The sequence below is a fragment of the Budorcas taxicolor genome, chromosome X (genome assembly GCF_023091745.1).
Source record: "Budorcas taxicolor isolate Tak-1 chromosome X, Takin1.1, whole genome shotgun sequence".
In the NCBI taxonomy this organism is placed as follows: Eukaryota; Metazoa; Chordata; class Mammalia; order Artiodactyla; family Bovidae; genus Budorcas; species Budorcas taxicolor.
In genome coordinates this window covers 103,361,096-103,383,005 of record NC_068935.1, presented here as the reverse complement: position 1 = coordinate 103,383,005, position 21,910 = coordinate 103,361,096, and the positions used below count along the sequence as shown (strand labels likewise).

The window sequence follows — 21,910 nt, the reverse complement described above, 5'->3', positions numbered from 1 at the left end:
AGGTGCTCAGCATCTGTGTAATTGTTCGAGCGAAACCCAAACCAGCCTCGCAGCTTTCACAGCTGCTCCCCTAGTAGGGCGGGACCACGCGACCGCAACAGACACACACCCTGGTAGGAGACCGTCACTCGAGACTGGCGAAAGCGTCCACACCCGGGAGGCAGCCCCACCATCTGGTCTCTCTGGGGCTCTCGGCACCCCTTGACAGGTCCCGTCCTCCCCCCCCCCCCGCCCCAAGCCGATCGCCAGCCCTACCCTCCATCTCATGACCCTTCGTCACGGGCCGGGGGAGGGACTGCCCGACTCGGCGATCGTTGCCTGACATTGGCTGGGCCTTCCATCCATCATGTTAGGCTCCTTCCCTCACGCTGACGTTGCCCAAGCTACGTCTCTCCCGCAAACCGCAGCGTAGCTAGGGATTGGTGGAGAAGGCGGCGACCGTCCCAGCGGGAGGCGACGGCAGGGCGGGCTCTGGGAGTCGGGGCGAGCCCGAGCTCGTCACCCCCTCGTGCTGCGCTGGTCGTAGCGTCTTGCTGGCCAGTTCCGTGTCGCCCTGCGCTGCTGCAGCCGCCGCGGGACCATGGCTGTGCTCGTCGTGTTCCTGTCCTTCTCGGTGGCGGGTGAGGACCCGGGAGCGGGCGGGGCGCGCTCCGCGAGGGAGCTCCGAGGGCCCCTGGGCTCGGGGGTCGCGGGCAGCCAAGGGTGGGCGGCAGTGGGGCGGGTGCCGCAGTGCGGGCAGCCGGCCGTGGCCTCGCCCCAGCCGCCTCTCTCTCGGTCTTCTCTCTGGGCCAGCCTGTGGCGGCGGGGCCTGGCGGGCTTGCGAGGACTGGGCCGGGCGGGGCGGGGCTGGGTTGCGTGGGGGCACCTGAACCGGCCTCCACCTTCCGCCTCTTCGAGAAAGGCGCGTCCAACTGTCTCACTCCGGCCTCTTCCGCCTTGGGAGGCGCTTCGGAGGACCGGGATGCATTTCTCAATCAGCTGATGAACTGCAGCCCTTTGCGAAGAGGCCGATGTCCCAGCTGCCCTTAGCTGCTGCTTTTCTTGGCATTTTTTGGTGTCTTCATTTCTAGCAGTTGTCATCAGTAATTGGTGAAATCCCCCCTCCCCCTCCCCACGGTTTCAGGATACTAAAGTTGAAAGTGGAGTATTAGTAATTGTTTTTGTGTGATTATTTTCTCAAGGAGAATTCCAAGTACCTCTCCATAAAGTTTGCAGTAGTTCCCAATTTTAAGGATTTGGAAACTAAGACATGAGTCACGTTCTTGGGGTCACATGTCAAATGGTAGCTTTCTCGGTGAATCTGGGTTCCCCAATATTCAGCAAGAGGAATGCCAGTCAGCTCCTATTTGGCCTCTTACCGTGTATCATGTACTTAATTTTGCATCAGTCTTTAGGAGAGTGGTCAAGCCTAGATAAATTACCCCACAGCACACAAGTGGTAACCAGCAAACCTGGAATTGAACCCAGATCAGTGGGCTCCAAAGCATGGGGCTTTCCTATTGTACCTGTTGTGGCACAGGTGTGGGAATGATGGGTGCTGGAACTAGGGGCACAGAGAGTGGTGAACATGAGGCCACATGGAGAACAGTTTGTGGAGGAATGGGTCCCTGTTCCCCAGTGTGCCAATTTAAAACCTAGAAGTTAAAAATCTGTAGATGGCTTGTGCCGCTGCTCTGTGAAGTGCTGAGACACTTCACTTTGGGAATGGTGGTTTAATTTTACATGGAGATACAGACCTTTGATGTTTTTGAAGTCTACAGTTCTTCTCCATCCCTGGAGGTGCCCAGTATTGTGTTGATGATAGTTGGCTTATTTTCATGACTGTAGAATTTTAGAGTTGTATTGTTCCTTTCCTCTCTGGCTCTGGCAAGGTCATTCTGATCTGTCTAGTTGGGTACTTCAGGAGAATTTAATTTTTTAAACTTGGTTTTGGAAATGTAAAGATGTTCCCTTTGATACTGTGATTTAACTGAACATCTTGCTGAAATTCATGTTTTAATGTTATACTTGATCTTCTTGTGATCATTGAGGTTTGGGGGGGGGGGGTTGTTAAGTTTTGGTCTGAGGCAAATAATTGCTTCTGTACATGGTTTGAACCTGCTTTCCTAACTAGAAAAGTCTAGTTCATACAGACCAAGAATCTGATCCTGTCAGCTTCTTCACTGCTGTGGTCTTGTCAGATGAGGTTAAATTACTGTTTTCCACAGTGACTAAATGTGACTTAATGGAAAACATCTTTTAAGAGATCTGACTTCTCTATTTGAGGAAAAAAATATGTCATTTAAAATGGCGATACCAAACCGGGGAGAGAGTAGAAGTGAATTAGAAGTGAATACCAGGTCATGAGGAGTATTTGGGGAAAAAAAATTCAGATGGTTAGTTTGGAGGGGAAAGGCCAAGGGTGATCGCATGGAATGTGAAGGGGTGTCATGTTAAAGAATGATTCGATTTGGTCAGTGATACTTCAGAGGTAGGACCTGTTTAGTTTTTTATATGATGATTTCATCTTCATTTAGAGATGACAGCACAGTATGGTGGGCGTTCCCAAAGGGAAGGATTCTTAACCTCTAGCCCAGATTGGGGAGGCTGGGGGAAGTTTCCTTAGGCCAGGTGCCTCACATGTAAATGTGTGAATGGTTGGGGTGGGAAGAAAAGGCTTTTTTTTGACAGAACAGTATGTGTAAAAGCACAGAGATATGAGAGCAAAAGAGCAAAGAGTTTGGTGGAGCTGAAACGTATAGGAGTTAAAGTTGCAGAGATTCCATAGGGAGGGTGGAGAAGTGCCTTGGGTGTTATGTTTTGGATTTTGTTTCAGAGGCTCTGGGCACTGAGAAGGTGGTTGAGCTGAAGGGTGAACGTTCAGATCTCTAGTTTGAAAAGGTGCTGGGAAGACTGGATCAGAGAGTGGCATGACCGGTCACAAGGAGGCCTGTTCTGTCTAGCCTCAGGAGGGCCTGAGGAGGGCCCTGGACATGGAGGGGAAAGGGATCAGGAGATAAGAAGAAAAGATGGACAGAACTCAGAGGTTGATGAGCTGTGGTGCTGAGGAAGGGTTTAAAGATGATTAATTCAAGCAGCTGGGTGGAAGGTGGCGTCATCCTTTCATACAGAGAATACAGGAGGCGTGTGTGTTCCAGTTCTGAACATGGAACTTGGAAGGAAATGCTCAGCAGACTGCTGGATATCTAGGCAGAAGGCTTAAGGGGAAATGTAGGCTGAAAATAAGAATCTGGGAACCATGAGTGTGTTTGTGGTGTTTGGAGCCTTAGGGAGTAGATGGGTTCAGGCAGGGGGAAGCCAGCGACGAACAGGAAACAGTGCGGGTCAAGAACGGAGCCGCAGATCTCCAAAGTGGAGTGTGCTTCGTAATGTGTTATGAATCCATTGTTACATTATAATTGGCGAATGTATGGTTTTTAAGTAGACATGTATATTGGGAATACTTTCAAGCTTCGTACTGGAAGGCTTGAAATCTAAAAAGTTTGCATGTCACTGCTTTAAAGGAGGGGAAGGGGAAGAAACTGAGGAGAAAGGCAGCCAGAGGGACTGGGAGGAAAACCAGGGGCCAGGCTTAGGGAGACCAGGGCAGGAGTTTCAAGGACAGAGTTGCCAGAATCAGCCACTTTGGGAAGTTACATAAATTGAGGGTTGCAAACTGTCTCTGGGATTTGGTGAGTCATTTCGGTGGCGTGGTGGGGTCAGAAGCTGTGGGTTAGGTAGCATATAGGAGATAAAGAAGCAGAGGAGCCAGGTGGTGGCTGACTGCTCTTCCAAGGTGGTTGTCTGAAGGGAAGCAGAGGCGGGAGGGAGCTGGTAGGACCAAAGGAGAGTTTCTGTGGTTTGGATTTTAGAATGGGAGCACCCTACAAGTATTTTTGTGTGCTCAAATAAAAGAGCCAGCTGACAGGGAAAAGGGCTAGTGCAAGATGTAGCTTCATTCATTCACTCCCTCAGCAAGCATTTATGGAGCACCAGTGTGCCAGGCGCTGTTCTCAACCCTGGGGCTACTGTGTGAAGAAGACAAACCCAAACCCCTGCCCTCATGGGACTCGTATTGTACAGGGCCGGCTTTTTATGCCCCCGACCATACAGCCACCTAACTTCTGGTACAGGGTCTGTTCCAAGTTGGGAAGCCAACGTCTTACACTTTGTAAAGGATTCGAATGTTGGGACTATGGAGATGATTACTGGCAAATGTAGGGTTTGCAAGTTGAGGTGGCGTCTGCGTTCACTGGTCGTGTTCAGATAGAGGATGGGTGACCTTTCAGGTATCGTGGCGATGCCTGCATGAAGCAGTGGTTTCTTGGTATAGGAGTCTGCCTTTTCCTGGCCTCTTAATATGTCCGTTGGAAATACTATGTCCTGGACTTTGTTTCTACAGTCTGAAGTATTACACTTTCTAACTGGTAATGTGTACCACCCCCCATTTGACAGTTCTCATTTCACTAGCTTTGCCTGTGGGACATAAGGAAAGCTAGGATCTATCCTAAGATAGACTAACAGGCTGAAATTTCAGAGTGATATACTAGAAATTTTTTGAATTTGCATTTTGAAGAGAGAATTGGTGGTAGAAATAACTTAGAGATTTCAAGTTTATTTTCTTCCTTTCTAGTTGGGGTCATGGTTTTGGTTTTTGTTCTTGAAAATCTGGAGAAATGCTACTGATTTCTAATTCTTGCCAAATTATCACATGCCCCTGTTTAGGGGCCATCTGCAGGAAGGCATCTACATCATTATGAGAATTCTGTTTCATTGCTGTAGCTTTGTTATAGCAGAAGGTATGGACTTAAATTCTTGCAGTATACTTTGTAAAAGAATTTATTGATGTTTAGGATTCAGCATTTTGTCCATTCAACATTTAGTATGCTAAGTCAATGGAGAATGGGAAAGTATGTATTTAAAATTTTTCAGTATGGTTGCACAAATTTTGTGATGCTGATTACTAATCTGTTTTCTTTTCAGGTGTCTTAGGGAATGAATTCAGTATATTAAGATCACCAGGGTCTGTTGTTTTCCGGAATGGAAATTGGCCTATTCCAGGAGAGCGAATCCCAGACGTGGCTGCATTGTCCATGGGCTTCTCTGTGAAAGAGGTATGTGTATTTTTTAAAAAATATCTGGAGCTGCTTCTGAAAGCATTTTTGTTGATTTATGTTAATAGCCCAAGAAAGCAGCAGGCAAACATAGGTACAGATTATAAAAGTAAAAAATTTATTTGTAGTCAGGGAGATTTTAGGTAAGTGTTCCAAGCTTGGTTATGAAAGCAAATCATTATAAAACATTAACCATGTAATCGTTTATTCATAGTAGTGAAGTCCTTTGTTATATTAGAGAATGCATCTGTCCTACTGTTAATAGGATGTATAAATTTATTGGTTTTCTGCAGTACGTGTGATAGATTTGTGTCTTAGTTTAGGCAGCCATTACAAAGTACCACAGACTATGTGTTTTATAAACAACAACACTTATTTCTTCCAGTTCTAGGGGCTGGAAGTCCAAGATCAGGGTGCCAGCATGGTGAAGGTCTTCTCCAGGTTGCAGAGTGCCAACTTCTTATTGTATGTGATAGAGAGAGCCCTGTGGAGTCCCCTTTATAAGGGGTCTAATCTCATTTATAAGGATTCCATCCTCATGACCTAGTTCCCTCCCTCAGGCCCCTCCTCCTAATACCATCACATTGTGGGGTTAGGATTTCAACATGAGTTTTGAGGGGACACAACCATTCCGCCCATTGCAATTCATTATGAATGATGCAATGTACATGCATCTTACCTGAGTTTAGGAAAATAACGTGGTCAGAGTCATAACCTGTTGTAGTAACCAACTGCTGACGTGTGATTGTTGCAGAGAGGGCCTACGTCCAGTCAACATGAGAGAGCTTCAAGCTCAGGGCTGGAAGAAAGGAGATGGAGTTTGTTCTATCTCCCTGTCTCCTCCCACTTTAAGGTTTGATGCTTTTGAGGTGAACTGTAGACATCATCAGTCACTCAGAGGAATGTTCTTCCTAGGTCCTGAGTGCCCTTGAAACCAGAAGCTGTGCACAGGAACTGCCTCTAGGTTGGGCCTCTGGGTGGAGCTCCTTGCATGAACGTGACTGGTTGTTTAAGTATGAAATTTGTACCTTGTTCTTTACAAGCTTAATTTTGACTACAAATGGCTGTCAAAATAACCTGTAGAAGTAGTTATTAATAAACTACAAGTCACTTTCAGCAGGAATTTGTGTGCTTAGTCTAAAGAGAATGTTGTAGTCTTGCTGTGTCACTGTGAAAGAGAAACGTGATATTGCAGTAGATAAGGGCAAAGGATGTTGTGAGGGAAGAAAATATCCACGGTTACATGGAGGAGAAAGTATTTCATAATCTGGAATTTGGAAAGTACCTACGTTTTGTTCACTTGCCTGCTTTTTTCCATAGAAGGTTTGAGATGACTTATTATTAGACTTTACTGTTTCAAGTCGGTAGCAGTTAAAATGAAGAAGGTAGAACTCAGCATCCTCAATTAGGAGATTGCAGCTATTGCCTTAAATAAGACGTTTGCTGTCCCTAGGAGTTTTCATTGCTGGTATCATCCCAGAACCCCTTAATTCTGCTTGTCAGATGTTACTGGGGAAGTGGTTTCCTGAACTGATAATTAATTAAGCACAGTTTCATGCTTTTCAATGTGCAGGACCTTTCTTGGCCGGGCCTTGCAGTAGGTAACCTATTCCACCGTCCTCGGGCTACTGTTATGGTGATGGTGAAAGGAGTGGACAAGCTTGCTCTACCCCCAGGCAGTGTCATTTCGTACCCTTTGGAGAATGTGAGTATTTACTCTAAAGAATTAAAGGGATGCATTTAAAATTTTGTCTTGTCAGCTGTCATTATGAATTGTGTTCTAAGCACTCGTCTTTCTTTTAATGCCCTGATAAGTAAAATGCAGTTTCGCTTTTTTTTTAAATTATATGATGGTTGCAAATTGATTGAAACTTGCCTGCTAGCTATGCATGAGAGTACTTTCTAAGGTAAGAGGTCAAGAAATTGCCCCGCTCTGAGAATAGTCAGAGGATTGAAAAAGAGAAACCAATTGAGGGTATAGCCTGTTGACATCTCGGGCATTATTTCATCACCTTCCCTTCAGAATTTTATCATTTCTTTTGGTAAGGAAAAGATTGGGGGCAGTTTTGCTGGCTCACTTATTCCTTTGCTGGCTTTTCAGGCAATATGGCTGACTGAACTGTTGTGAAAGGCCCTCCTTCTACTGTAAGCATATGGAAGTCAGCGGACATCTTTACATGTATAACTAAAATTGAAAGCAAGAGAGGGATACACACAGGTGCCAGATATGAATAGAAAATATAGAAGCCACAGTGATGAGCAGGAGCTGAAGGTGAAACTGTGTTCCTTACAGAAAGCCAGGGGCTATAAAAATGCTGGCTTGTTCTTGAAAGGAACCCCTAGCTGCCCCAGGGCTACCACAGAGGAGCTGGCTTGCCACCCTTAGCTGTGGAACCCAAAGAGCCCCCTATGAGAAATCTGAACTCTGGGCTTATACTGTGCAGTTAGCTGCTTCAGATTCACACAATCCACCCCACACAGATATGTCCGTAATCCAGGGCTGTTTTGGTAAAAAAAAAAAGAATTGAAGAGTTGAATTTACCAAAAACTTGAGGGGAAAAAAATGCCATGAGAAAGTCAGCAGGTCCAACAAACAAAATTCATCCCCTTAGAACTACAGATAATAAACCAGTCTCAAAAAGAGACTTGAAAATACATACATATATTAAAATTGTGAGAAAGTTAAAGAAACGGCTAGAAACTAGAGGTGGTTAAAAGTTATTTTTGAGATGTGATACTTTTCATTTCCACTTAAAAATATTTTGTAATTTATGTTGATTTCTTTTTTTTTCTTTTTCTTTTTTTTGGTTTTGTTTTATTTTTATTTATTTATTTCTTACTTTACAATATTGTATGGTTTTGCCATACATCAACTTGAATCTGCCACGGGTGTACACATGTTCCCAATCCTGAACCCCCCTCCCTCCTCATACCATCTTTACCCATGAGTTATTTAGAAGTGTTGTAACATGTGGGTTCTTTCAGGATAATTTTTAATTATTCAGTTTCTAATTTCATTGCATTATAACACTGGTATATATGATGCTGATTTGGGAGGGGTTTTTTTTTCAGACTTTTCCTGTGGTCTAGTATACAGTATCTCCAAGCACATGACATGTTTACCAAAAAAATGACCATGTACTAGGCCACAAGGCAAAGCTCAATGGATACTATCAGTATCACATAAACCACCTTCTCTGACCACAATGTAGTTAAATCTGGAAAAAACAAAATGATACCTTTAAAAAATGACTGCAAATGATAGAAACAAACACAAGGTATGAGTCCTCGGGTTTAGAGCAACAAAACCAAGACCAGGAGCTGACTGTGGCTCAGATCATGAACTCCTTATTGCCAAATTCAGACTTAAATTGAAGAAAGTAGGGAAAACCGCTAGACCATTCAGGTATGACCTAAATCAAATCCCTTATGATTATACAGTGGAAGTGAGAAATAGATTTAAGGGCCTAGATCTGATAGATAGAGTGCCTGATGAACTATGGAATGAGGTTCATGACACTGTACAGGAGACAGGGATCAAGACCATCCCCATGGAAAGGAAATGCAAAAAAGCAAAATGGCTGTCTGGGGAGGCCTTACAAATAGCTGTGAAAAGAAGAGAGGTGAAAAACAAAGGAGAAAAGAAAGGATATAAGCATCTGAATGCAGAGTTCCAAAGAATAGCAAGAAGAGATAAAGAAAGCCTTCTTCAGCGATCAGTGCAAAGAAACAGAGGAAAACAACAGAATGGGAAAGACTAGAGATCTCTTCAAGAAAATTAGAGATACCAAGGGAACATTTCATGCAAAGATGGGCTCGATAAAGGACAGATGGTATGGCCCTAACAGAAACAGAAGATATTAAGAAGAGGTGGCAAGAATACACAGGAGAACTGTACAAAAAAGATCTTCACGACCCAGATAATCACAATGGTGTGATCACTCATCTAGAGCCAGACATCTTGGAATGTGAAGTCAAGTGGGCCTTAGAAAGCATCACTACGAACAAACCTAGTGGAGGTGATGGAATTCCAGTTGAGCTATTTCAAATCCAGAAAGATGATGCTGTGAAAGTGCTGCACTCAATATGCCAGCAAATTTGGAAAACTCAGCAGTGGCCACAGGACTGGAAAAGGTCAGTTTTCATTCCAATCCCAAAGAAAGGCAATGCCAAAGAATGCTCAAACTACTGCACAATTGCACTCATCTCACATGCTAGTAAAGTAATGCTCAAAATTCTCCAAGCCAGGCTTCAGCAGTATGTGAACTTCCACATGTTCAAGCTGGTTTCAGAAAAGGCAGAGGAACCAGAGATCAAATGGCCAACATCCGCTGGATCATGGAAAAAGCAAGAGACTTCCAGAAAAACATCTATTTCTGCTTTATTGACTATGACAAAGCCTTTGACTGTGTGGATCATAATAAACTGTGGAAAATTCTGAGAGAGATGGGAATACCAGACCGCCTGACCTGCCTCTTGAGAAACCTGTATGCAGGTCAGGAAGCAACAGTTAGAACTGGACATGGAACAACAGACTGGTTCCAAATAGGAAAAGGAGTACGTCAAGGCTGTATATTGTCACCCTGCTTATTGAACTTATATGCAGAGTACATCATGAGAAATGCTGGACTGGAAGAAGCACAAGCTGGAATCAAGATTGCTGGGAGAAATATCAGTAACCTGAGATATGCAGATGACACCACCCTTATGGCAGAAAGTGAAGAGGAACTAAAAAGCCTCTTGAGGAAAGTGAAAGAGGAGAGTGAAAAAGTTGGCTTAACGCTCAACATTCAGAAAACAAAGAGCATGGCATCCAGTCCCATCACTTCATGGGAAATAGATGGGGAAACAGTGGAAACAATGTCAGACTTTATTTTTTGGGGGCTCCAGAATGACTGCAGATGGTGATTGCAGCCATGAAATTAAAAGACGCTTACTCCTTGGAAGAAAAGTTATGACCAACCTAGATAGCATATTCAAAAGCAGAGACATTACTTTGCCAACTAAGGTCCGTCTAGTCAAGGCTATGGTTTTTCCAGTAGTCATGTATGGATATGAGAGTTGGACTGTGAAGAAGGCTGGTTGCCGAAGAATTGATGTTTTTGAACTGTGGTGTTGGAGAAGACTCTTGAGAGTCCCTTGGACTGCAAGGAGATCCAACCAGTCCATTCTGAAGGAAATCAGCCCTGGGATTTCTTTGGAAGGAATGATGCTAAAGCTGAAGCGCCAGTGCTTTGGCCACCTCATGCGAAGAGTTGACTCATTGGAAAAGACTCTGATGCTGGGAGGGATTGGGGGCAGGAGGAGAAGGGGACGACAGAGGATGAGATGGCTGGATGCCATCACTGACTCGATGGACGTGAGTCTGAATGAACTCCAGGAGTTGGTGATGGACAGGGAGGCCTGGCGTGCTGCGATTCATGGGGTTGCAAGGAGTCGGACACGACTGAGCAACTGAACTGAGCTGAACTGAGGTAGGCTAAAGTCAAATCAACACCTAAATATGAGTGAAACTGAAGACCCATCAAGGACACTGACAGTCTTACCGGAGAGAAAAGATAATGTCGTGACAGGAACGAGATTAAAATGGTAGCAGATTTGTCATCATTGCCATTGGGGATTAGAAGTGCAAGAAGGGAAAAGCAGTAATTGCACAGTATGAAGCCAGGCTGAGAATACTGTTTAAGTAGACATAATAAAATGATTTATGATATAAGTATTGGAAAGGTGCAGAGAGAGAAATTGCATGTAAGGAGACAGGGCTCTGGTTGGTGATGTGGGAGAGCTAAATCCTCATCTTCTATAATGGACAGTGAATAGGTAACGCCTTAAATTGAAAAATCAAGATGTAGCAATATAAACACATTATTCAGAGATGGTGGTAAAAAGAAAAGGAAACAAAGGATTTGAAAGTGAACGCTACAAGTCGGTACAAAGGATATAATGTCAGCATGATGAGTGTAGTTAACACTGCTGTATGATACATATGAAAGCTGTCAAAAGAGTAAATTCTAAGTTCTCATTACAAGGAAAAAAATTTTCTTTTTTGTTTTCTCTCTCTTTTGTATCTGTATGATGATGGTAATTATTACTGTGGTAATAATTTCACGATGATTATGTCATCCACCTTAAACTTATACAGTGATGTATGTCAGTTATCTCAATAAAACTGAAAAAAAATTAACTTGAAGTGAGGAAGAAAAAAGATGGAGGAAAGAAAGTGAGTACCTCAGAGGAATAGGAAACAGGCAAACTTATTTTCATAAAAAATCGTATAGAACTACTGGTCTCTTAAGTGGCATGTGTATAAAATTTTTTTTTAAGTCAATAAGAAAAGATACTGGAACAGACACAGTCCTAAATAATTCATGGGTTGTTTTTCAGTGCGTACTCCATTTTCTTTCACTGTTTTTTTTTAATATAAATTTATTTATTTTAATTGGAGGTTAATTACTTTACAGTACTTCCCTTCAGAAGAGGTAGATGGCTCATGTACTTTTGGCAATAACTAAGTACATGATCTCCACTTTTTAATTATACATTTTTATTTAAAAAATAATAATTCATGGGTTGAGAAGACTATAGCAGTGATTTTGAAATTATCTGGAACTGAAAATGTACCATATATTTTTAAAATTGTGGGGTGCAGCTAAAGTGGTAAGAAGGGAATTTATAACCTTAAATGCACATGTTACATAATTTCAAAGATTGCAAATTAGTTAGCTAAAGAAACCAAAAGAATTTCAGAGTAAATGGGAGGGAACGATAAAAATGAAAGGTGTATTAAAACATTTTTCTTAGTCCTCACAAAGATTATTAAGTAGCTTGCAGTGTGTGATTTTCTGTGAAAATCACTGTAGAATATCTCTTTTAAAAAATACATTAAAAATCCAAAATGCCCTTCAGATTTTCATTAGCTTACAATCTGAAATTAAACATTTTAAAAAGAGTAGCCTCATTTTACATGAGTAGAAACTGAAAAGAGCTCATGTTACTGCTTAACCTTGACTGACTGCCTCGAAGGGAAAAAATCCACCTCAAAACAAACAAACAAAAGCTTGAGAATTCCACTTAATGAAGCTTCTATTTGATTAGCTAGCTGTTATCATTAGTTTCAAGTCCTGTAGATACAGAATTTCTATTTTCTCTGGGACAAACGTGCGTATCCTTATAATATAGTTTTAAGCATGAGCTTTTTTTCCTTTTCCAGTTTAGTGTGTCTGTATCCCTTCTTCCTTCCCAGTTTGGCATTCACCTGACTCAGTAGCTTCTCCAGTTTGATTGCTAGGGACATGTCACCTTTAATCTTCAACTTTCCTGCCATGAATGCCACTGAGGTGAAATGAGGCTGGGGAATTGTGTTACGTGTTCTCATATTCCTTCCAAAGCCCAAGAAAGTTGACTGTGGGATTGCAAAAGGAGCACGTTTGTGGCTGACTCGGGATGCTTATAAAAAGGATGCTTTTGCAAGTTGGAACTCTCTTCCCCTTCTTCAGTTAATCATTAACTTATTTTAAGAGAATCTGGGGAAGAGTTGATATGCACTAAGAAAAAAATTAATTTCTTTTCACAGTTACTAAACCCATTTTATTTCTGCCTGGCCCACATTAACGTGCTACTTATAAACATGAACCTTTTAATAGTAAAAGAAACTACTGAAAAAAATCGCTCTGAGAAATCTCCATTAAAACAAAAGCATTGCTACTATATTGCTTGTTTTAATAATGATAAGAATAAAATATTTTTTGAGGGAAAAAATTACCATTATCTCTTTTAAAAAATAATGTGGGGGCAGAAACAGGTCTATAGGAGTAGAAGTCAGAATTTTGATTACCCTTAGGGATGGAGGGAGTGGGTAGAGAGGCTTGTAGGGTGCTGATGTTTTATTTTGATCTGGTGGGGCTATATGAATATCCATTTATAAATATTCCCTGAACTGTTAAGCCAAGATGTATGCACCATATTATATGTATGTTGTGTGCGTGTGTGATCAGTTGTGTCCAACTCTTTGTGACCCCATGGGACTGTAGCCCACAAGTCTGCTCTGTCCATGGGAATTTTCTAGGCAAGAATACTGGAGTGGGCTACCATTTATTTCTCTGGGGGAATCTTCCCAACCCAGGGATCAGACCTTGTGTCTCCTACATTGGTAGGCAGATTCTTTAGCACTGAGCCACCTGGGAAGCACCATATGTATGTTACACTGTAACAAGAAATTCAGGGGGAAAAGTACATTTTATCACAATTGCCAATTTCAGTTTATTAATACCATGTGGTCCCAAGATAAATTTCACATTCAAATTTCTTGTGACATACTTTGTCCCTTGCCTAAGAATCTTCAGTCTATCTGAAGACTAAACCCTACACCTTATTAAACACTTTTTCCTTTTCTAAAAATTATTTTTAAATTATTTATTTTTAATTGGAGAATAATTGCTTTACAATGTTGTGTTGGTTTCTACATCAGCATGAATTAACCATAGATAGATGTATGTCCCCTCCCTCTTGAACCTCCCTCCCATCCCTTAAAGTTTTGAAATGAAGTTTTTTAAAGTTTTGAAATGAAAAATGAGGTCTGTTTCTTTCAAATTCAAGTCTTCAAATTCCCTTCACCTCTTAAATGCAAGTTAATAAGTTATTATAGAGTATACATTCATTGTGGCACATTTTATCAATATTGAAACCAAATGTGTTCCTGCTAAAAAATACCTGAATGACCAACTGAACCTGCCTGCCAGTGCAGGAGATGCCAGAGACATGGGTTTGATCCCTGGGTCAGGAGAATCCCCTGGAGGAGGAAATGGCAACGCACTCCAGTATTCTTGCCTGGAGAATTCCATGGACAGAGGAGCCTGGCGGACTACAGTCCATGGGGTCGCAAAGAGATGGACTTGACTGAGGGGCTGAGCACACGCATGACCACCTGAAAGTGATGCTTTGTACACGATAGTGTTTTGTCCTTAATTTTGCAAGTTTTTTCTTATTTATGCAATTTGGAGACACAAACTCATTGGCCCACTAGGGGGCTGTTTAATCTTCAGTATCCTCAAACAGGTTCTTTGTATTTGGATATGATTTGGGTCTTTTAAATTTCCATAGAAAATGCTGGTACTTTTTTTTAAGGCTCCCTTTTTAATGCTATTTAAATGATTTTTCTTTCTACTTGGATTCAGATAATAATTAAGGTCTCACTCTTAAATTTCAGGCAGTTCCTTTTAGTCTTGACAGTGTGGCAAATTCCATTCACTCGTTATTTTCTGAAGAAACTCCTGTGGTTTTGCAGTTGGCTCCCAGTGAGGAAGTAAGTTGTGATAGTTTTTATTTTAAATGCTTTGAAAAATAAGCTCTCATTATTTAATGAAAATTTAAAACAAATTCTATGAAAAATGCTGATAGACCTTGGTATATTGGAATTAATCTACAGAATGTAATACAATTTTGGATTCTTCTTCCAGAGAGTGTACATGGTGGGGAAGGCAAACTCAGTTTTTGAAGATCTCTCAGTAACGCTCAGACAGCTCCGCAATCGACTATTTCAAGAAAACTCTGTTCTCACTTCACTTCCCCTCAATTCTCTGAGTAGGAACAATGAAGTAAGTAGTGTAGTCATTGAATGAATAAGTGAATATTACTAATTTCTCATGCCTCTGACTTTAGAGCAAACTTGAAATTTTAGAAAATGAAAAGTTTTAAAAGCTTCCTGCTGGAGTAGATTCTTTTTTTCCTTTAGTGTAATTTTTAAAAAGTGATTCTCATGAACTGACTCTTTCTGTGAGCTGAGCTATAGTAAATAGTATGACATACTAGTGCAAGGGTTGCCACCAGTTAATCCTGACAGGCCAGAAATCACAGTAACTACTTTGGTAGTGTAGTGGGTGGAACTGGGTAGATCTGGTCATGTGGGAGCTGTTATTCACTGCCTCTTCTGATGTGTTGCCTCATTTTTCTGTTCATTCTCAACTGTCCAGTGTAGGGTGCTACCCTTCCTTTGGCTCCTGTATGTCAGCTTTACCACCTATTCACCTGTTCATGCACCCTCTTAACCACATGGCATGCCACCTTTGTGGTAGCCTCCCTTCACCTACTCTGGATGACCAGGACTACCACCTTTTATTCTTCAAGGGATGTGAGCAAATGAGGCTATTGGCAAGACCTCATTGCAGTGTGCCAGAATATTCTGATGCCCTGAGGGAAAACCACTTTGGAGTTTGGATGCTGTATCATGGCTTTATCAAAAATGAAGTTATTGAGAGGTAGTCGCTGTGCTGGAGAATAACATCACCATTTTGTTAGGAAGTACTATTGTATAAGCATTTTCAATTGAGATGAACCTAGCAAATGGAGGACAGTTGCATAAATTCACTCATGTGTTTAATGTCTGTAACTTCCTGTGCCTTACTTGCTAGATGACAAATACAGATCTTGGGTGCATATTTAAGATAGTGCTCATTTCTTTCTGCTCTCTGCAGGTTGATCTCCTTTTTCTTTCTGAACTGCAAGTGCTACGTGATATTTCAAGTTTGGTAAGTAGGCTGCTCTCATTTGTCAGTTCCATTTATTCTGCCTTCAGAAGACATTTCTAGAGATGCCTTGAATGGTAATGAAACCAATCAAAAAGTTTACATATGCCTTAGATTTATGAGTCCATGGAAGTTGAGAAACTAGTGGTGGTGGTGGGGATTTTGAACTCATCTAATGTTAACACATTTCTCTGCATTTTTACTTCTAGGAGAGAGATTCCAAGTACACAGGCCTTAGGAGTAAGGCCTCCCCTGGCTATAGTCCTGACCTGTTGATTTCTTCTCAGATATTAAGACTTAATTACTATATCTTTATCTTTGGGTCTAAAATAGACCTCAATAGAAAATACAGTTTTGACTAACAGTGCTGTCAACCAAGTCAGGAAGGGAATAAAAATGCATGTAGTATGTTCTTTTTTGGGGGGATGGGGGGGAGGTGAATGGTTTTTTTTTCTTTTTAATCCTATGATGAGATAGAAAAACTTAACCTGTGTGCTGTCTTCTACAGTTGTTGCCCAAACTTTCAGTGGGGTTGGTTTGGGGAGTGTGGAAGTGTAGTGCTAGTGAGTGGGAGGTGAGCACTGATGGGCTCATCTCTCTCTAGGATCAGACTGGCCCAGCCACCTGTTCTCTCATACCCTGGCCCATATCTGAGGTTTTTTAGAAATTTTAAAACAAGTTTTTATTATAATTGCTTCTAAAAACTAAAATCTGTGTTGAATTTCAGAAACTCCCATTTTAACCGGTTCCATTTGCCACCCTCTGACTTTGTATATAGTGGTATGTGTATGCATGCTCAGTCACTTCAGTCGTGTCTGACTCTTTGTGACCCCATGGACTGTAGCCCACCAGGCTCCTCTGTCCATGGGACTCTCCAGGCAAGAATACTGGAGTGGGTTGCCATTTCCTCCTCCGGGGGATCTTCCCCACCCAGGAGTCGAACCCACATCTCTTGCATTGGCAGGTGGATCTTTACCACTGAGCAACCTGGGAAGCCCATACTGTGGTGCACTGGGGTGCCCCTGTTATACCTTTTAGGTATTAAACTCCAACTGGCTGTGTTTGACATTACTTTATCCACTTCCTTTTGTTTGTTCTCCTAAGTTGTCTCGACATAAGCATCTAGCCAAGGATCATTCTCCTGATTTATACTCACTGGAGCTAGCAGGCCTGGATGAAATTGGGAAACACTATGGGGAAGACTCTGAACAATTTAGAGATGCCTCTAAGATCCTTATTGATGCTCTGCAAAAGGTAAATCATCAGTGGGGTGTGAGCAGTTAAGAGTATGACCATTTAACTTTTCACTTCCTGATGGGAAAATCTGCTTAGTGAAACACTACTGATTGAAGTCTTTTACTCACCTTCTTTGAGGGCTGAGGATGGAGTAGGTAGGTCACAGGTATATAGTGGGATGTCAGTGTGTCTTTCCTTCTTTGAGCTGTGCAGCACAGCTTGCAGGATCTTAGTTCCCCCACCAGAGATTAAACGTGGGCCCTGGCAGTGAGCTGAATCTTAACCACTGGACCACCAGAGATCATCTCTTTCTAAAGCTGGCAGAGGCAGCATAGGAAACGATTGATAACTCTAGTACAGTACTTTTTTCATCATGGTAAAATATAGCTAGCGTAAAATTTACCATTTAACTATTTGTAAGTGTACAGTTCCATGGCACTAAAAACATTCATTGTTGTGCAACTGTACCACTGTCCATTGCCAGGACTTTCATCTTCCCTGAAACGCTGTCCCCATTAAACGCTGTGAAATAATCAAAGAACACCACTCGGCACAGCACCAGACATGTAGTAGATACTAGTAAATGCTACTTTTCCTCTGCCCTTGAAGTTATTCACCTGCAGCCCTTCAGTGAGGCTTCAGTTAAAATCTTTGTAGGTGTGATTAACCAGAGACCACTTAGAAAGATTTCCTTTTCCATTTCCCTGCTCCCAGTTTATACGCCAACAAATTCAGTGACTACTTTCTTATTCTGAGTATTTGAGCTGAATCTTAACAGTTTTCTGAATATTTTAACATAATCAAAACCTTTAAGACTTGCCTATTTTAAGACTGCATTTCATGAGGCAATAGGTAATTGTGTGTGTTCTTGTAGGTGCACCGAAGCTTTACAAAAATTTTAATAAGTATGTGTATTGAGATTCTTACTAATGCTGATAACGCTTCAGTTTGCAGATGACATGTACAATCTCTATGGTGGGAATGCAGTGGTAGAGTTAGTGACTGTCAGATCATTCGACACATCCCTTGTAAGGAAGACGAGGAATATTCTTGAGACAAAACAAGTGGTGAGTACATTTTTGGATCACGCTTTAAAATTGTAAAATGAACTCTTAAAAAACTCACCAAATCTTGTATCACCTGTGGGCAGTATGCATGAGCAATCAGTAAATCTGAAAATGATTAAAACATAGGTTTTTTATTCACGGAGGTATTGTGCTTTGTAAGTGACGCTCAGTTCTTTGGGGTTGTAATCAGATAATGTACTTCGTTAGGGATAAAAGCAAATCTGTCGGATCTAGTGAGATAATTCAAATACAGGTATTACAAGGAAATGTCAGACATTAACGTGCAGGAGGAGTGTGGTGCTCTCAACTTGTGGTATCTGCTTTTCTCAGAGGCTCATTGTCTTTGTGGTATAGGCTCTCATTTTCCTGCTACGTACTCTCTCTATAATTCTACAAATTTTTGGCCTGGATCTTACTTTGATTTTAAGCATTTAGAGGATCATAGGCAAGGGTGCCAGCCCTAGTAAAACAAGTGTATATGCACACAGCTGAAGCATCGTGTGGCCAAGAACATTATTTATAGCTGGCTTTATCTCTCAGAGCAGTCAGATCCTCAGTCTTTTATGGACACTCTCCTTTGGGCCCCGTGGGACTGAAGAGTGAGATGCTCAAAGGTAATGTGTGTTCAAGACAGTCTGGACATGGCTGGTTTGAGATTATTTCATCCTAAATAGGAGTGGGAGAACCTCTGTTTAAAACAGCACACCAGGCTAGACAAACCGAAAAATTTTCACACGACAGAGCGTCTAGATAATGGCCGATTGAAAAAAAAATTACCCTTTTGAGTGCATAGTTCACTCTCAAGAAAGTAAGGGGAACTGGAGAACTGTGTAATAATCAGGCTATCCTGAGGACATTGCCAGTTGGGTTACCAAGGGATTGGCTGTTTGTCGGGAGTTGGAACTGAGACTTCCTTGTGTAGCTGGGATGCCGAAAGGGCCATGCCCACAATGAGAAGGTAGATTAGAAAACAGCCTACGTACCAGCAAAGGGGGTCTTCCAGGTGGTGGTAGTGGTAAAGAACCTGCCTGCCAGTGCAGGAGACGTAAAAGACACTGGTTCAAACCATGGGTCAGGAAGATCCCCTGGAGGAGGGCATGGCAACCCACTCCTGTATTCTTAACTGGAGAATCCCATGGACAGAGGAACCTGGCAGGCTACAGTCCATAGGGTCGCACAGAGTCGGACACGACTGGAGTGACATTAGCACGCACACGCCAGCAAAGGGAGACAGAAAGGCCACTCGGGTGCTGTGCAGGCAGGGTATGTGTTGGGGGTGGTGGGATGTCTCCTAGGGAAGCCTCAGGCCAAGAAATTAACACAAACCCTGGTCCTAAGCTGGTAAGAGGGGTGGCCCCCATCCAGCAGAAATGAATGTAAAATCTCCCTGGCAGGATACACCCTCCACACACAGAATACAAAAGTATGTAACATGTAATACTAGTTAAAGAATTTTTAATATGTAACACTCTAAAGCTGAAGGTAATACCTGTTCCTTTGAAGCTCCCTCTTGTCTTACTCCTCTACCTTCCCCACCTAGAGGAAACTGCTCTCTCGAATATTATGTTAACCATTCCTTGGCTTTTCTTTACAGTTTTAATACAGATGTATTATCCTTAAGGACTTCCCTGATAGCTCAGATGGTACAGAATCTGCCTGCAGTGCAGGAGACCTGGGTCAGGAAGATCCCCTGGAGAAGGAAATGGCAACCCACTCCAGTCTTCTTGCCTGGGAAATCTCATGGACAGAGGAGCCTGGTGGGCTACAGTCCATGGGGTCGCAGAGTCAGATACGACTGAGTGACTAACACTTTCACTTCATTTAGGCTTAAACAATGTTGTTTGGAATCATGCTGTGTTTTTTCTCTGAGCAAAGGCTCAGTATTGAAGAGTCACGCATGCTCATAGAGTAGTTGAGGTCATTTTACTGCTATGTGTTCCATTGCATGGATGTGCCAGTTACCCATTCTGTTGATAGACATCCTTGTACATGTCTCTCTACACATACACAAGTGTTCCCTAGGGTATGAACCGGCTGGATTACTGTATATGCACACCGTCAACTTTATTGGTATTGCCAAATTTTCTCAAGCAGTTGAGTCACTTTCTGCTTCTACCAACAGAGTGTCTTCTCCGTGAAGGCGCCTCCTTCTTAGTTCCTAGTATATGTAGCTCTTATGCCACTTAGTATGTTTGTTACATAAATGAATCACAGCTATCAAGTTGCGGTAATTTCCTAACTTAATATTCTTCCATCTTGATTTTCTTTTATTGTAGAAGGACCCCTCAACTCCCTATAACCTTGCATATAAGTATAATTTTGAATATTCCGTGGTTTTCAACCTGGTACTTTGGATAATGATCGGCTTGGCCTTGACTCTGATTGTCACCTGTTACAATATTTGGAACATGGATCCTGGATATGATAGCATCATTTATAGGATGACAAACCAGAAGATTCGAATGGATTGAACTTTCCTTATGCCAAACTTGGAAAGAAAGAGGATTTGAAAATTGGCTGTTTCATTAAGATAAATCTTTTAGTGTAGTTTAGATAGTACACTTTAAATTTATAAAAAACCAAATTTTGTTCTCTTGTGTGTGCGCCTGTGATGTTCTTTTAGAATGAATTACATAGTATTGATGTGAGTTGACTTGTGTGATATAGATTCCATAATATGCTTAAATACGATGATACAACCATTTAATATAATTTCATTCCATTTACTATTTGGAAATATGCACTGTAATAAATGTAAACATTTAGAATAGTTTGTGTTATTTATGTTGGGAAAATGCACTGAATTTGAAATGTTTAACTTCCTTACACAGGACAGGTTAAAAGTGACATTTGGGCTGTTATATACTATGAACCATTTGTAAATGTCTTAATGTAAATATCTCTGAAACAAGAAAAGGTTTTTAACTTCCAGCAGCTGTTAAGTATGAATGTGCTTACACAGTCATTCACATTTTCAATTGCATCTGATTGACAGATGATAGCTGTTTTTTTAATCTCTTCTGAAAGTTTGGTGATCTGAATGGTCAAGTGTGGATATTAAACATACTACATTAATCTAAGAAGGAACTAGCTTTGTGGAGTTAAGACACTTGTAATCATATACACAAAAACATTTGGGGGACATCTTGGGGCATGATTTCAGTCATTTTCCCCCTTGTGTAAGTTACTCTGGTTTACGGTACAAAATTGTTCTATATAGAATGTTAAGTTGTTAAGTGGAAGTAGATACTCCCTACTTTTTATGTGAAAGTGGACCAATGTCTATAAAGAGTGACAAATAAAGTTAATAATGATTGAAAATTTGTGTCATTTCAATACTACATCTATTTTATATTGTAAAAACCTAAACAGTATTTTGATCATAATTGACTGTTTTGTTATACAGACTTTTTTTTTACATTTGTTTATTCCCACTGCACCTCCTGAGATTGATTCATTACCAATATGAGGAAGACACTTTACTTTCTATGCTTATTATTGAATTTATACAGAATTTGATAAATTAACACTAGACTTCAGGTGGGGAAGGCTTAAATTTCCCTATAGTGTTTAAAAAAGTGACTATGCAACTATTAAATACTGATTTGAATATGAAGGACCATCTAATAAGGTAGAAGGCTTAAGGGTTAAAGTCTTATAGCTTATGACTTACCCAATTAAAATTTTAAGCTTCATGCTTATGTAGTTATTTTAGAGTTATGCTGCCTTGCCCCTGGGAACCCTTCTTGGGTTTAGAATTAGCTGTGTCTCTCTTCTTCACAAAAATCATATCATTTCTAATTAACATGTTTGAGAAGATGGAGTCTATTTAGCTGTGTTTTCTACCACCACTGCACGATACCTTGGGCAATTACAGTGGTAAACTTCCATAGAGTGTTTCTTTTCTTTGCACCTCTCATTGAACTATAAATAGTGAAGCTGATAACTGCACAGGAAAGAAAAATTAGTTGTCCTAAAATCACTCAAGTATTCA

General features: G+C 41.4%; 1 protein-coding gene across 1 annotated transcript; it reads left to right on the top strand.

Moving 5' to 3' along the window:
• Positions 1-515: 515 nt before the first annotated feature.
• ATP6AP2 (ATPase H+ transporting accessory protein 2) lies at positions 516-21,186 on the top strand. The gene is made up of 9 exons (XM_052663468.1): positions 516-620; positions 4,963-5,093; positions 6,667-6,798; positions 14,299-14,394; positions 14,549-14,686; positions 15,563-15,616; positions 16,718-16,867; positions 17,797-17,916; positions 20,193-21,186. Exons 1-9 carry the CDS (start codon positions 581-583, stop codon positions 20,385-20,387), a joined length of 1,056 nt encoding a protein of 351 aa, XP_052519428.1. The 5' UTR covers positions 516-580; the 3' UTR covers positions 20,388-21,186.
• The last annotated feature ends 724 nt before the right edge of the window (positions 21,187-21,910 follow it).

Excerpts from the sequence above, each read along its gene's own strand:
- ATP6AP2 (XM_052663468.1), top strand. The coding sequence starts at position 581 with ATGGCTGTGCTCGTCGTGTTCCTGTCCTTCTCGGTGGCGG. Across the intron at positions 6,799-14,298 it reads TTTCGTACCCTTTGGAGAAT|GCAGTTCCTTTTAGTCTTGA; the intron begins GTGAGTATTTAC and ends CTTAAATTTCAG. Across the intron at positions 16,868-17,796 it reads TTATTGATGCTCTGCAAAAG|TTTGCAGATGACATGTACAA; the intron begins GTAAATCATCAG and ends ATAACGCTTCAG.